Here is a 15,828-nt window from a genome sequence, read left to right as displayed (position 1 = left end):
GCCAAAATTCGCAAGTGTATGTGGGATTTAAAACCATTTTCGATTTAACAACATTGTACATATTAAAAATCAAACACTGTCAGTGAACTAAGCTTTAAAAGTGCAAATAGACAACGAGAACGCTTTTATTTAAATAAACTTTGTTTAAACATTTGAGTTTTAAAAAATTACTCTCTCTCTACATTTAATATATTGAATATATCTTTCTTTCAAAATATAGCTTTAAAAAGTAAATTTGCGTTAAATATTTGTTATTCGTACAATACGTCCGCGATTGCGGCCCACTAATTCAGTTATATACATAAATATATCGCATTTACGAGACGCTACTTCATCTTCTCTACGTATCAAGAAATACTCAGCAAGTCGCTATTCAGAATCTGCGCTTTCCAAAAAATACGAAAATGTGTTTATTCCCTAATGGAAACTAATGGGTTGCTTTTCAAACGATCGGTTACGGATGTCAGATAGAATGAGCGATCGCGCATCACGCTGGCGTAGACGCAGCCTGATTCTGGGGAAAGATCCTCAGTCGGGAGACATCGGAAATCGGGCGATCGGTACTGAAGGCGCGAATTGTCCGAGCGTATTCGCGGGTACACCAGGGACTCGGGGACGCGACGCTACTGTCAGCTGTGATTTACGAAGCTCGCGAACTTGTGCCAGCACAGCCCCTACAAGTTACGTTCTCGCCCTCGGCGCGGATACGACGATCGCGCGACCCGAGGACTGTCCGGTTTGCATCGTCCGCTATAATTCACATCGCCTGCTGGAGGCGCCGTTGGAGTCTTCATCAGCGAAATATGTAGTCGCGATAGATGGTTAACTCTTTTCGATACTACAGCAATATTTCACGTCACATGCTGGACAATGTAGCGAATGCGAGTAGAAAATGTTACTTGAGTAAAAATATATATCGAACATATGTATGATGTAATGAAAGATTGTATTGTGTTTAGAGATTTAAAAGAAGCAGATTTCTTGAATGAAAATAATGATTCTTGATTAAAAAGATTAATTGTAACTGAAACAATATAAAATTATTAATTCGCGATTGCAAATTCGTTGCAAGAAACACGACAAATAATATAAATGATATTTTCCCTAAAACGATTTAAAAAGATTTAAAAATTATTGTTCTATTATTTTCACGATATATTTGTTTATAATTATCTTGATCTCATTTTAAAGATTTAATATCTCGAAAAGATTGTTCCCATAAATTATAATAAAATATCTACTAAAGGCATAATTCTTTATCCTTTGAAATTATCAAGCGCCTATCGAAGTCCATCAAAATTCAATTAATCGATCAGCCGGACATACGCGCCCGCAGGATCTCGCGTGACAGATAAAATAAACGCGGCACACAGGATCCTGTGGAGAGCTTCCGGATTAATTAGTCTGTCAATGTGGCCCGCTCGTCCCATACGCTCGTTCAAAATATGAGGAATAGAAAGAAAGAGAGAGAGAGAGAGAGAGAGAGCGAGAAAAAAACAAGAATTGATTCGTCAGCAATCGCGCTCATTTCGGACGACGCTATATCGTGGCTGTCTACTACCGTTGTATATCACGTGTAGAAATCTGCGTCTTGTTTATTTTTGCATACGTCACGGGCATACGTTGGCGGTTACTCGAGGGCATCAAATCTACCTAAAATACCATCTCAACACAATGGAATTTTTCAATTTTCCAGCTAGAACTGAAGCGCGATATTAGCATATTGCGATCTATCTCGGTTTTTTTTTTTCTAGAATTCACGTAGTATTTAATCACTTACTGATGCCAGGCATATAAAATTTTTATATTAATGCAGCGTTATTTTCGATTCAATGATTCAATAGATTTGTATGCAAATATTTATTCGTATTTGCAATATTATTATCTTGCTTTAAAAAAATCTGTGAGTTTGAATGTCAAATATACGCTTGTAATGTCTACTAATAAAAGATTTTATAATAATTACTTTTTAATAGCTTAATATTCATGAAAAAATGAGCTAAAAAATGTTACGTAATAATTAATTTAAAAGATGGAGTTTATTTTGTATTGCAGAAATATTGCAGTGATTTGAAATATATCCTTTAAAATAAGGAAACTTTATAAAGTTCAAATAAATGCAGCGTTTTTAAATAATACATTTGTTCATTCTTTATTGTAATCGTTATTATAGTGATTCCATACGAGAGAACTAATCAAATATTATTTAGCTCATTTATATTCACCATATATGTTATTAAATTGTTTTATTAAAATTATTATATAACGAATCTCTTCAACATTATAACGATAAAATTTCAGAAAATTATTCAATAAATTAAAATCTTATTAAAAGTTAAAATGTATGTGCATAGAAAAAATAATCAATCTGCGCAACGGAATTTTACGATAAAATCGAATTAAAAGTTAAATTAGAAAGCTAAGTTATAAAGAGACAATGAAATTTATTATTAAAAATATATTGAGTTTCAGAACACAAAGTACGAGTAAGTGAAAAGACATCGTCGTAATATTGAACAGAGATGTACGCGAGCAGTATGTCAATTACATTTCGTCTATTGAATTTCATTAATCCGGCATAAAATCCATGCAAACAATTTCACTATGTGTTTATTACATCGTGAAACGTGCTGTGAAGTAAAACTGATATACAGTCCCGACATTCTCAGTTAATCGTATCGAGCTATTCTCGACGTCATTAAGTCAATTCTATGCGATTCTGGTGCAATAATTAACTGATCTATAATTTGATAGATTCTCGACACACATATGTAAAATATGTTAGTTGCCTCTTTAACAAAGTAATTGATACATAAATAAATTCTATGATGACCTTTACAATATATAAATAATTACGTAAAAGGATTATTGAATCGATTCTTGATATTACGAGGAAGAGCTGAATAATTCAGTTAAAAAACAATTCATTTATCTGTAATAGTAACATTTCCAATGATTAACATCAAAACATTCTTGTTCAAGATACATCAATTTAGCGGTAGAAAATGTGTCGATAACTTTTGAGTTGCGATCGATTATATCAACCGTTTATTCAATTAGGAGCAATAAAATTCGGAAAAATTCGACATATATTGCATAAAAACTTATCGAATTTTGCTAATGATAATACAAGAGAATAAAATCAGTCTTCTAATGATATGTCAAGTGACAAAGTCCGTGAACTAATGGAAATTAATGAGAAATCAATAACGAGATAATAGAGAGTGGCGAAATTCGAAGAAAGGATACTACAACGAGAGTTCATCGAGAATTAACTCGAATCAGAGTCCCGATGGGTTCACAGCTAATACAGTAGTTCATGATCGAGATCATATATGCGGAATGCGATGATTAAAACATGTGGGAGAAATTATCCGTGCCGCGGGCTGTGGAGAATCGACGGGCGCGATTGGGGATGCCTCTTCGCTCGTCTCTCCATACGATACACTTTAATGACATTACGGAGATATCGGTGAGCGAGGGAAGAGAATCGCCGTTGACCCATTTTCGAATTTTGCGAGTGGACCTGCAACTTCGTTGCGGCCGTCAAATCTGTACGCAGTAACTTCGCGGTATTACCGCAATATAAGAACTTCTTTCTCACTAACAATCCGTCCATTCGCGCATACAAACCCGCTAAATCCGATCGGATTTCACGTCCGGACGGACGTACGTCCGAGTACGTCGACGCAGACTCTTTTTACGGATGGAGATCCTTCGAACTCACTTTAAAATTGGAAAGCGCGATTCTCTGCCGGTCGTAAAAAAAAGTCCATTCTACTTTGCCGAGAACGATGCCGAAGTCACGAGCACTTGGATAAGCCGAAGACGAATCTTCAAGAGTCATTTGGAAGCTTAGGTAAGTGATCTGAGATTTTTTTATCGTAAAAAAGTATATAGACTGATTGATTGACTGACTGAGAACGCGTGTTGGTTTCAATCGATGATTGTGTTGTTATAAAATGGCGTTTGTGTAGTGATATATAACGCAGATGTATTCAAGATACTTTATTTCAAAGATCTCTCCTTCGATATTTATCATAATCAAATCTGAATATAACTCTATCTTAATTTTGCAAATCGTAACTTGCGCTTTGCGGAAGTCAATTATCCCGCAAGTCTTAGATTCTGACATTTAATTGCGTAATAATATTGATATCCATCACAAGTATACTTCGCATTCCGTAACAATGCGCTGGGCGCTCTATCAATGCCTGTTTATAATTAGGCATTAATTAAATTAACAGTTAAATGGATGACATGGAACATTCAATATCCCTAATGGAACTGTCCAGATGGAAGCGTTCAAATCTAGACACGCTCCAGAGCACATATCTAATTATGTTAATCACGTTTAAGAAAATCTCTTCTCTTGGCTATAATGACGCGAAAGGAGAACTGACTTACAACTGCAGAGAGTCAGTCCTCTAGAGATCATATTACTTCGATATAATAAGCCATATCCGCTATGTATCAAATGTTGCAGCATAACTTTCCGTGTTGATTCAATATGATGATTTTCGATTATCGCTTGAAAATGACGTGCGTCGAAATTTGCATGAATTTTGTATGAATTTTAAAAACTGATTACAGTGTGAAGCAAAAAGTTTTAGAATCTCTTTCTTTTAATCTCGTTTTTCCTTTTTTTTTCTTTGCATTGAAAAACCGACTCTGTTCGAAAGCCCGCTCTCCGCGAGCAGGAGTTTGCGAGGAAGCATTGGAAACATCGATCGATGCCTCCTCGACAAGGAAGGTCTCCCTGATACGTGCAACTCATACGCGCAACAGCGTGTCATTGTCATTGATGTCGAGCAACGGCCGATGATTGCCAGGTGCGTTACCGCGTCGATGATCCGGATAGCGGCCGAGGTCCTGAAGAATCCTGTAGGAGGGGCGTCGTGGTAGTTGTTATCGCCTGGAGGAACGGAAGTCGGCACTAGGCTATGCGAGGGTCACCACCCCCTCCGGTTCCGGCGACCAGCAATTGTCGGATAACCAGCATCCGATTACCACGGTGATAAAGCCGATCAGAAGAGCCACGACGATGTAGATCTCCGCTTGCCCTAGCGAATCTGTTCACACACAAGACACCCGATGTGCTCGTGTAACGCGATGTGCTTGTCAAACACGTGTTCAAGAAGCTAATTAATCGCACGGCTGCAGGGTAAGTAGGTAAACAATTAGATAGCATGTGCATTCGTGGGAAGATTGCCGACATGCGCAAGGTGCTCAAACATGCTTGTTGCTTCAACTCCTTCAGGTATAATTTGTTATCTCGGTTGTATACACTCGCGGTACATAATTCAATTAATTGCTTTAGATACTGCACACAGCTTAGAGAAATGCAAGACAAATCAAAGTGAAAATGTAAAAGCAACATACAATATATAATCTAAATATACGTACAAATAATCTAAAAGTTAATTAGTTTATAGCTAGTAATTTCAGCAAACTGTGGCAGCAGTAAATCGATCAATATTTCGAAGTTTCAGTTTTAGTTAACTGAGAATTTGATTAATCAATGTTTGATTGATAGATTACAAGTTGACTGATTACTCGATGAGAGTGTAAAATCTCAACACGCATTAATTTATATATGTATATCATAATTTATATAAAAAATATTATTGAATATTTCCAGCAATCTTATAATATTAAAAAGAAAATGTTTTAATATAAAATATAATAGTTTTTTAATGATATTTTATAATATATGTATTATATCTTTTTGACAAACATAGTAAATTAATTTGAAAAATTTCTCTATTAATTATGTCAATTCTATATAACTCCTATTAATTATTTTAATAAAGAATTAATATCATATTGTGTCGTTATCATATCTTTCTTTTTTCGAAAATCAAGCAACTTTAGATCTTTATGGTTAAGTACGACTTTAATCTGCAATGAAAATTCGAACTTTCCAAAACGAAAGAGATTTTCACTGCCACAGCCGTATTTGAAAGTTAAAACAGACTCAAGTCGGCGGAGAAGGGAGCAAACAGACGCCATTTCTTTTGTTCGTTTCATGAATTTTTCACATCCATCGCTATTATATCTCTACTCTGATACTTTAACAGTAATACCAGTGAATGACTGTCACTGAATGCAGCAGAAACAAAATGCATAACCGTCGTGAGTTTTGTCCACAATGGTAATAAAACGTTCCTCGATAAAATTCAAATATCATCAGAAATTAATTAGATTCTAATCCGATTATTTTCCTTTCCTATACGCGAACATCCTCTGAGATAACTTAATTAAAATCAGGGCGATTACGTGAATGATTAAACTTTGATCGGATAATACGCAAAACATTAGTCTCGCATTAAAATTTAAAAAAACTCTGCTTCACTTCGAAAATTCTACTTCTATTTTTTTTTCTTTTTTTAATGGAGAACGTACCGATACAACTGGAAATTCTCTGGAGAAGTTCACCGATATTTTTTTATCGATTTTCAGTCGAGCGCATGATCGCGGACAGGCAAACTAACTTTCGTAAAATTGCAAGATGTGCTTTATGGTTCGACTATCGTGATATGAGATTTCGTGACAGATGCTGTTACGCCAAAGTAAAACTAAAAAAGTTCTGTATTATTATTCCGCTACGGACATCGAATCAATGGAAGCGGAAGTAAACGAGTATATAATATAAATTACATTCGTGTTATGTCATCATCATTTGCGCGAATGGAATTTTTATGACTTAGGTTTTTATGAGAGTTATATCTATAAAAAAAGTATAAAATATTAATAAAAAAAATGATCAATCTTTCTTTACAGATATTCTTATACATATATTGATTCTAGGCATAATATCTAGTTTTGAATTAATGATAAACATGAGATTAAAAAAGCATAACATTACCTAAGCTATTAGATTCATTCATGCAAAATTTTAATTACAGCAAGCAAAAATAGCACGATTAAAGCAAATGTTTTTGCACAATAATAACACTATGACAAGATATGCATGACAAACATATCGGAGGAACAATTGATTTTCTGTATAGTTGCTAAAGCGTAAAATCTTTATTTTATGCCGGGAAATCTCTATGAATAAGAAACGAATATAAAACAAAAAAACAAAAAAAAAACAAAAAAAAAATATCCTACTCGTCACATTTATCATATATAATTAATGCTATTATTAAGAGTAGAATATTTAAAGTCAAAAAATTATCTAAAAAAAATTAAAAGATGACAGCTGTAAAATCCTCCGTGAGGGATCTAAATGTTGATTACGCGCGTTACTATTAGTACTTTTCCTTTCTCGAACAATCACTTAACAAAACAAATATCGCCGAGGTATCCATTAAGGTTCTACTATACAACAGCCATTCCCAAACATTTATAACAACATTTATAGCAACACAAATTGCAAGTAACCTCATCGAGTGAGATTAGCATAAGTCTATTTACCTAGAGGACCCTTTGACTTCCACAGGCCCTTGATGAGCATAGGATCGCCGCGGCGCCAATCTCGCCACCCGCGACCCCGACGAGCGGGTCCCTTGGACCATCCGGTTCCGGACGCGGCGGCACCACCGCCGGCTCCACCACCGGTTGATCCAATAGACCCACCGGTAACACCGAGACCGAAGGAAGCAGCTCCGGCAGCCCCGGTGGAAAAGCCGGTAGCGCCGCCGCCGCCGCTTCCGGTAGCACCACCGATAGAACCAACGGCGCCGGGGCTCGGGGTGCTCGGCGATGAACCGGCCTGACCGTGGGTCCCTGTACCTCCAGCACCGCCCTGTGGCATTGGCGCTCCAGCCGCTTTTCCAAGGCGTGCCAAGGTAATTCCCAGGAAGCAGCATGAAATTTACAGGTAGGGCGTGCGCCATTAAACTATAGATTCGCATCCGATTGATCAAGAGAGAAAGGGAATTCACGATTATGGATTATACACATTATTCTCCTTTGACTCGCTCACCTTTGTTTATTTAACATTTTCAAAAAGCTCACGAAATTTATTGTTAGTTATATTTGACATTTTAAAAGGACAGTAAACAACATTATGCTTGGTTTTTACTGGCTTCTCAGTTATTTAGAACATTCAACAGTAGAAAGCATAAAATGTAAACAAAAAGCACAATTTAAGTTTTTATAATAAATTATTAATTTGATATTTTAGTTTATTCAATTTAAATATTTATATTGTAAGTTTCTTTTTGTAAAATTAAGCTTTAGTCTTTTTATAAAACGTAAAATTTTTCAAAAAGCTTTTTTGAATTTGCAAAAAGCTACAATTTTATATAAAGTCAATCTATAAAAATTTGATGCTTTATGAAAAGATTAAATTTTTTTGTAAAAAAAGTTAATTTAAAAAAAACTTGCAACATATATATATATACTATATATATATATATATATATATATATATATATATGAACTTGAAAAACAAAAATCAATGATTTATTATAAAATTGTTTAAATTTTGTCTCACATCTTAGACTTTCTATTTATTGATATTCTTAAAAATCTTAATATATATTATGTATAAGTTTTATTTCAAGTCTCATACAAAAGACAAAAAATTTTGTTTATAAAAAATATATATATCGAAGAATTTTTAAATTAGAAGAATATATGGGGCCAGCAGAATTCGTTTCATAAATTTGCAAAAGAAATTCTTTTTTGTTAATATACTATAGATTAGTTCCCATTTAATTTTGGCAATCGCGGAAAATTATAATCAACAAGGACAAGAGATAATAAATCAAGAAGATAAAAATATTAAAACATGATATTTTCTATTCTAATATATCGACATATTTCTCAAAACTAATGTATATGCCTAGAGGTCGATAGGATTTCAGTCTGCTATTGGGTCAAGAGATGACATTGATGTAAATGCATTGATGGGCAATTTACAGGGGTGAGTGATGAATCGCATTTAAGGATCCACTTGATGTCAGGATAAATGAATAATGACAATTATAACGAAGAATTATAAAGATATATATAAATGTATATAAATAAAAATTCTATAATTGTAAAACCATAATTTAATTATGTATGTCATAATTGTTATCTCAAAATAATATTACAACTATACACATTTTATAAATGTGTTAAATATAAATTTGAAGTTAATTGAAAATAAATAAGTTTATTAAGAATTAATATAATATGATTTATTTGTTCTGATATATTAGTTTTATTTTTCCATTTTTCAATTAGCTTTTACATATCTTATTTCTTAAATGCTTCCATTATAATGTTTGCAATAAAAGAAAAAAACAGAATGATGTTTGTAATAATCAATTTTAGTGCAATGTAAAAATTCCTTTGCCCTCAAATTTTCATGTAATCTGTATCTGATCTATCAAAGAAATTATAATAAATATTAAGATTGTATCTAAAATTAAAAGATATCTCTTTTTTACGTTAGTATAAATTTTTTGAGAATAATAGTAGAGTCTGATAAAGGGAATAAATTTTGTTAGAATAAAAAAAACTATCGTGTGAGACCAAATTTGCCTATTCAATAATTCTTTTCTTTCGAATATAATATAAGAAGTCGCCGGTTTCAATACCTGTTGTAAAGCGAATTTAGTAGACCGCATCTTTTCAACGTGGAATTCGTCAATGTGCAAATATAGTGAACATATAAGTATTGTGTATGTATATGTATAATCGCACAAAACTCGTTCGATCCACTTTTCAGGAAATTTCAATGCAAACAATAAATGTACATCATCAAATTTACTACATAATCGTATTTTACGCTTCACTCACCTTGAATTGATATCAGGCAATCATCAATCAAAGTAATAAAAAGAAGAGAAGAAAAATTTCCAATTTGCTCTCTCTAACAGTTGCTAAATCAAACTTGGTTGAATGGGTAATAGCTATAACTTTTAGTATTATCATTTCACAGCTATTAAAATGCACTCATCATTATTCGAAATTGGCTTGACCTGTTTTTTTTTTTAACTGATTTAAGCGCATACTTATAAATTCAATAATTTAAACGCTTTTCTCTTTAAATTGAATTTAATATTTGTTGCAATATAAATTTACTGAATCGTGAATCAACACGAATGTTAAGTGCTATTTTTGTCGCATGCATTGTTCGTGCCAAGAGTGCCCAACGAATCCTTTGCAACGTATATACATATATGTATATATTATAATGAGGGTGAAAAGTTAATTTTTACCATCAGGCTTGCGAAATATGTGATTGACGGGTTCGCAGCATCCTTAATGCAAAGATACGTTAACGGCATGAAGAACGTAAATATTTTTTATGAATAATTTTTTCTTTTCATTTTTTATCCAATAATGTTAAATAATCTACATGTGCAGATTAAAATTTGGATTTTGTGGCGATGAACACAATTTTAATTAGGAATAGAAAATCGAAAATTTTAAACAAAGCATAATTTGCAGCCTGCATCGAGATTGGATGAATTTATTGAATCTGCGGAGTGATCAATTTTGTTTTAACCATTCATGACAAGAATTGCTATTTTTATAGAAGCACTTTTGTTTTATCTTTGGCGTCGCTTGAATTTTTGATTGTATAATTTCACAAAACGATAACGAATAAATTGAGACTTCAATATTTCACGATTCCATAAATTGGTACGCGTTATGAATCGCTTGCGTCATAGTTCATTGGATTGTTCAGTAAGTGCGAAATTTCACATTAAATGCGTGAAAATCTATGTAAAATATATAATAATTTATAATTCGTACATAATATTCTATATATTGTGCGAATAATATTATTTGATATTCAACAATTCAGACTTTTGATATAGACTTTTAAATTTTATGTATTTTATGTTTATTTGATTCTTGTGTTGTATTTCTAAAAATAGTCAATGACAGAATCAATATTATTTAATTGATTCTAAACAAAAGTATAAATCAATAACGGAATTAAAAAAGAAAGAATATCAAATATTTTTCAAGATTTCCTCATAAATTATGAAAGGTACAATATAGTACATATTTCGACTTTATAATGAAATATTAAAAATTTAATTAAAATGTTTGCAGATTTATTTGTATAAAAAGTTGCAGCGCAAAGTAATACTCTAATATTACATGTTTCTATGTAAGAGTCAAAATTATATTTTTAATACTTACCGCATAAGGAGAGTAGCAAAATACTGGCAAGAAAGAACCACCCCATATTTCATCAACAGGTCGTTCCGCGAAAAATCATGCTACATGACGACGTCGTTCATAACTTTACATATGTAGAAATCGTCAACGGCTAGTGCTGCGCATTGAAACTGAAAAAAAAAAAATACAGTTTTAATTAAAATTTTATTGTTGAAAAAATACTTTTGCCGACTAGATTAAAAATAAAAACTGAATTCAGTTCGCAAGCGTTTAATATTAATATATACATTTATATGTATCGATAAAAAAATAAAATATAGATTTATTTGTTATGAAATTATGTATGTGTATGACGATACACTATATTCCAATACAATTGTAATCTGTTCAGAACTTAGCTAATTTCTTTGTTTTAAATTTTTATCTTGACATCAAAATAATTATTTAAGACCGTGTTTGTACATCAACATGTAAAAGCTCTTCCGCGAGGAGATTACAGACGCCTATATGGTTAACCGCGGAAGGTCGAAAATTTCCTATATCGATATTACATCACAGAGGGACACGAATAATTGAAATCCTCTATGCCGGGAGCGGGATCCACCATCCTATATAATCGCCGGAGAATAATGTATAAATTTGCTTCCGTGCAGTGCTCTTCCGACGTTTCCGTAAACCAGTAAATGGCTTATGCATGAGCGCGTCAGTATGAATCCTGGCTGGCTGGCAGACAAGGATTATATTCATATTCACAAAAGATCTCGACATCGCGTTTGTGTTTCGTTTCCCAAGATTTTTGTATAACGGCAAAACTATATATATATCGAATTCCTCCGATTCGTTGCTTATCGCTATATACATATAACTTATTGTTTTCTCATTTTTTATTAATTTTTATCCAGTAAAGTCTATTAACTACAATCATTCTTCTATTTGCAATTATACAATAATTTATTGTTCTATAATATTTAAAGCCATTGTAAAACTTACTAAATGTCCAATAGACAGATTTAGTAGTTTCCTGGGATTTAAAAAAAAAAAAAAAATTAAATTAAATATTTTTAACGTCGTCGAAAATGACGCACACAAATGCGTGACACCTGCGAATATTGTATAAAATATATCAATTTCAAAAATTTTATGTCTAACAGGCAAAACGACACAGTTTCATTGATAAAATTCAACAAATTGTACAGTTTAACTAATTTGCCGATGATAAATTAAAAATAAATATAAAAATCTAAAATGTTAACATATATGTATATGTATAAAAATTCATTGTTCATTAGTACATTAGTATAAGCACAATATTATAATGAAGTTTTTCAGCCATTATTTCGTATTAATTTCGTGAATGCAATTTTAGCAAACTATTCTCATAATAATTAATAGACAAAGTATGAAAATTAATTTAATAATACAATGAATTATATTATAAGCTCAACATATATAATCAATAACCGCTGCTTAATCACATGTGTTATTCAATCTCATAATATATAAATATATTAGTTTACATTATAATTTATAGAAAAAAAATATTTAAATGTTTTGTATAAAAACAGAGAAAAAGATTTTAATTAATTAAAAGTTTCTATTGTATCACATACACAGATAAACAAATATTTCACAATTTATGTTTAGAAATTAATTTAAAAAGAAATAGCAAGCAATATAGAATTTTTTTAAATTTAATTTAAAAAAAAATATATTTTTACACAAAGTTAATTATATTAATTATATAGAAATTTAATATCAAAATTCTAATATTATTAAAATTATTTTAAACATGTGAGGCATCAACTTATTATAAGGGAACCTTGTTCTATATATATAAATGTAAAATTTTTTATGTAACATTTGTGCATGTATCTTAAAATGTTTTTTTTTTATATCAAAACACTTTAATTTTTTCAAGAAATTACTGTCAATTCAAGACGGTAGTTATTACTGCAACATTAAAAAGAGATTTTAAGCAAAAATTAGTTTTAAAAAAATTAAGAAGGATATTTTATCGGCATATAATTAAAACACCATTATCGATATTTTACGAAAAATTACTCACAAGCGGGCACATCACTTGGGAACAAATTATCGATACAAGTATATTACAAAATTGATGTCATTTTAGATTCAATAATCATTTACTATAGATTCGTATTAATTTCGCGCTTGGATCACAACCGCACGCGAGTATTCTGATGCATCCTAATAAGAATCTTAACGCTTACTTTAATATGTATTTCAATGCAAAAAAAACATAATATAAGTTAAATTTTTATTTATTTAGAGAAAAAAGCATATTTTATACAGCGCTTACACACACACACACACACACACACACACACACATATATATATATATATATATATATATATATATATATATATATAAATGTCAAATGTGTTTTAATATCAAAAGATCATTCTAATTTATATTTATATTATATATATATATATATATATATATATATATATATATATATATATAATATAATATTATATATATATATATATATATATATATATATATATATATATGTCAAAATGTGTTTTAATATCAAAAGACCACTCCAATTTTTTTCCAGAAATCGCTATCTTCGAGAGAGGCATCGATCGTTGCCGCGGAGTTAAAAATGATTTTAACCCCAAAAAAAAGCGCATCAAAAATATTACCTGGAGGATGTTCCATCGGCTTGCAGTTAAGACATTGTTATTGCCGATATTCTGCACCGATAGTCGACGAAATATAATTCGCAAATGCGTCGAACATCACGTCGAAATGAATCACACCGACACGACATTGCACTCGAGACTCGCAATAATCGTTTATTATGGATTTCGCGCCAACTACTTATTTCAAGCATGAACGAGCGCGATATAAGACTGGCACTCTCACTCTAAGACTCTGCGGTCGGAGAGACATTATAGATGTGTTGAAAACATTGCATTAACCAATCAGGATAAAGAAATCTTTAATCTTTTTATCCTGATTGGCCAATCAAATATTTCAAAGTAATTTCAGCGTCTTCTTAATTGCAACCTACGTCTGCACTTGAAAATTAAATCAAGTAACGTTTGATTGACTAATCAGAAAAAAATCCTTGTTTTTTTTTCTGGATTAATTAAATGTTTTTCCGACCAGTAGATTGTCAAATGTAACTAAGAGCGATGTCTATTAATTCTAATATGGATTTTAAAGGCTACTTTAATCAAACTCCGGTTAATTCACTTCAGGATAACCAGAAGAATTTTGAAATTTGTATTATTTTATATTGTTAGAAAAATTTATGTTGGTCACCTTGTAAGTTAATTAATCGGAATTTGGTCAAATAAGTGGCCGTTACATTATGAAGAAATATGCAAGGTAAGACAAAATTTTTGTTTATTTAGAAATATTAAAGAAATTAATTGTTGTAATTTGCTAAAATTTTGTTTTGATTTAACAGCTAAATAAATTTGTTTCGGTTAACATTGATGCAAATTTAAAATTTGGTAAAAATATAAATTTTATCTATAGATGATGAGTTATTCTTCAAATTATATATAAATTCAATCTTCGTAATTTTTTTTTTTTTAAACCTTTTAATCAATCTTTCCTTTTAATTCTTTATTTATTATTCACAATTTGTTAATAACATTAACATTAATTTATATATAATATCTGAGATTTAAATGATATTTTTATAACAAATATGGCTAAATGCTTAATTATTTTTATAGTATTTTATATTTCATATATCTGGTGTGTGTGCGCACGCTCACATATATTACTTATAATATTAATATTAATAAATATTATACATTCGTATTATTAATCTACTTAAATATAAATCACATTAAATAAATAGGTCATATAATTATATAGTTAGGAAAACTGTGTATTGATTTCTATCTTCTTCAGTATATATATCCCGGTTCGAAACGGGCGTAGATAATCGATGCAATGATCCGTAGCCGCGCTGCAGTCGCTAAATTCCCGCGCATTGTCAACTTCGGTTTTATTTATTCGAAATACGAAGTGATGCGAAGGTGGGATCCAGGTGTAATGCCAGGTGAATGGAATGTTGAACAACTTTTCCAATTCATTTGAGAAGCGATCTTTCCAAGGCAAAAATCATTTACAATTTGTGAGTGATAACGAGTTTGTTAATTGTGTGAACGCGTTAACCGTGAAAAAAAAATGACAGAACAAATTCAAAATAGTGACATCGATCAACTTTCCGAAACTGTAAAAAGTTTGCAGAAGTCCTTGGAATGTACAATTTGGTAAGTTTGCGTTGCGAATATATATGTGTCGAATTGAAACACCGCTAAAATACATTTGAATCTGTTTGCATGATGTAGCCACAATTAATTTGCAATTCTTGCGCATGATTATCGATATTGATATAGGTTAGGATTCCAGTAGTATGCAGTAGATGTCCAATGTTTATGGTATTTTTTTATATGATTTGAAATCGTATTTTATCATCGATCACGTGTGTATGAGCAATTTCATATGAAATTTATATCAAATTTCAAATAAATATATATTTAGAGCTCATTTTCCATAGTATAAATATAATAAAAAGTATAAAAAAAATATATTCTCTTTATGTATATATAATTTTATAATATAATATATAACACACATTATATTCTATTATATAATTTAAATATGTATTTAATTAAGTTCCATATATACATGCATACTATGTATGCATGCATGCATCATAGCACATAATATATATATATATATATATATATA

At 31.1% G+C, this 15,828-nt stretch overlaps 2 protein-coding genes across 4 annotated transcripts in view; one reads left to right on the top strand and one right to left on the bottom strand.

Annotated features, from left to right (window-relative positions):
- The window catches only part of LOC126856230 (uncharacterized PE-PGRS family protein PE_PGRS46-like), a 131,250-nt gene that overhangs the window by 81,790 nt on the left and 33,632 nt on the right, over positions 1-15,828 (bottom strand). Inside the window, exons 3-5 of one of the 2 annotated variants that reach the window (XM_050604550.1) lie at positions 11,101-11,249; positions 7,423-7,776; positions 4,940-5,072 (exon numbers count right to left, since the gene is read on the bottom strand). In XM_050604550.1, coding sequence (XP_050460507.1) covers positions 4,942-5,072; positions 7,423-7,776; positions 11,101-11,146 — 531 coding nt within the window. In that variant the 5' untranslated portion in view covers positions 11,147-11,249 and the 3' untranslated portion in view covers positions 4,940-4,941. Of the gene's footprint in view, positions 1-4,939; positions 5,073-7,422; positions 7,777-11,100; positions 11,250-15,828 lie in introns of those variants that run through there. The other variant, XM_050604551.1, reaches the window with a different exon arrangement.
- The window catches only part of LOC126856225 (uncharacterized), a 63,376-nt gene continuing 62,625 nt past the window's right edge, over positions 15,078-15,828 (top strand). For both annotated transcript variants that reach the window (XM_050604529.1, XM_050604531.1), the window contains exon 1: positions 15,078-15,347. In XM_050604529.1, coding sequence (XP_050460486.1) covers positions 15,262-15,347 — 86 coding nt within the window. In that variant the 5' untranslated portion in view covers positions 15,078-15,261. The remainder of the gene's footprint in view (positions 15,348-15,828) is intronic.

This window comes from Cataglyphis hispanica, chromosome 18 (genome assembly GCF_021464435.1).
Source record: "Cataglyphis hispanica isolate Lineage 1 chromosome 18, ULB_Chis1_1.0, whole genome shotgun sequence".
Lineage (NCBI taxonomy): Eukaryota > Metazoa > Arthropoda > Insecta > Hymenoptera > Formicidae > Cataglyphis > Cataglyphis hispanica.
The sequence above is the reverse complement of the archived record's forward strand: the minus strand, read 5'-3'. Positions and strand labels throughout refer to the sequence as shown.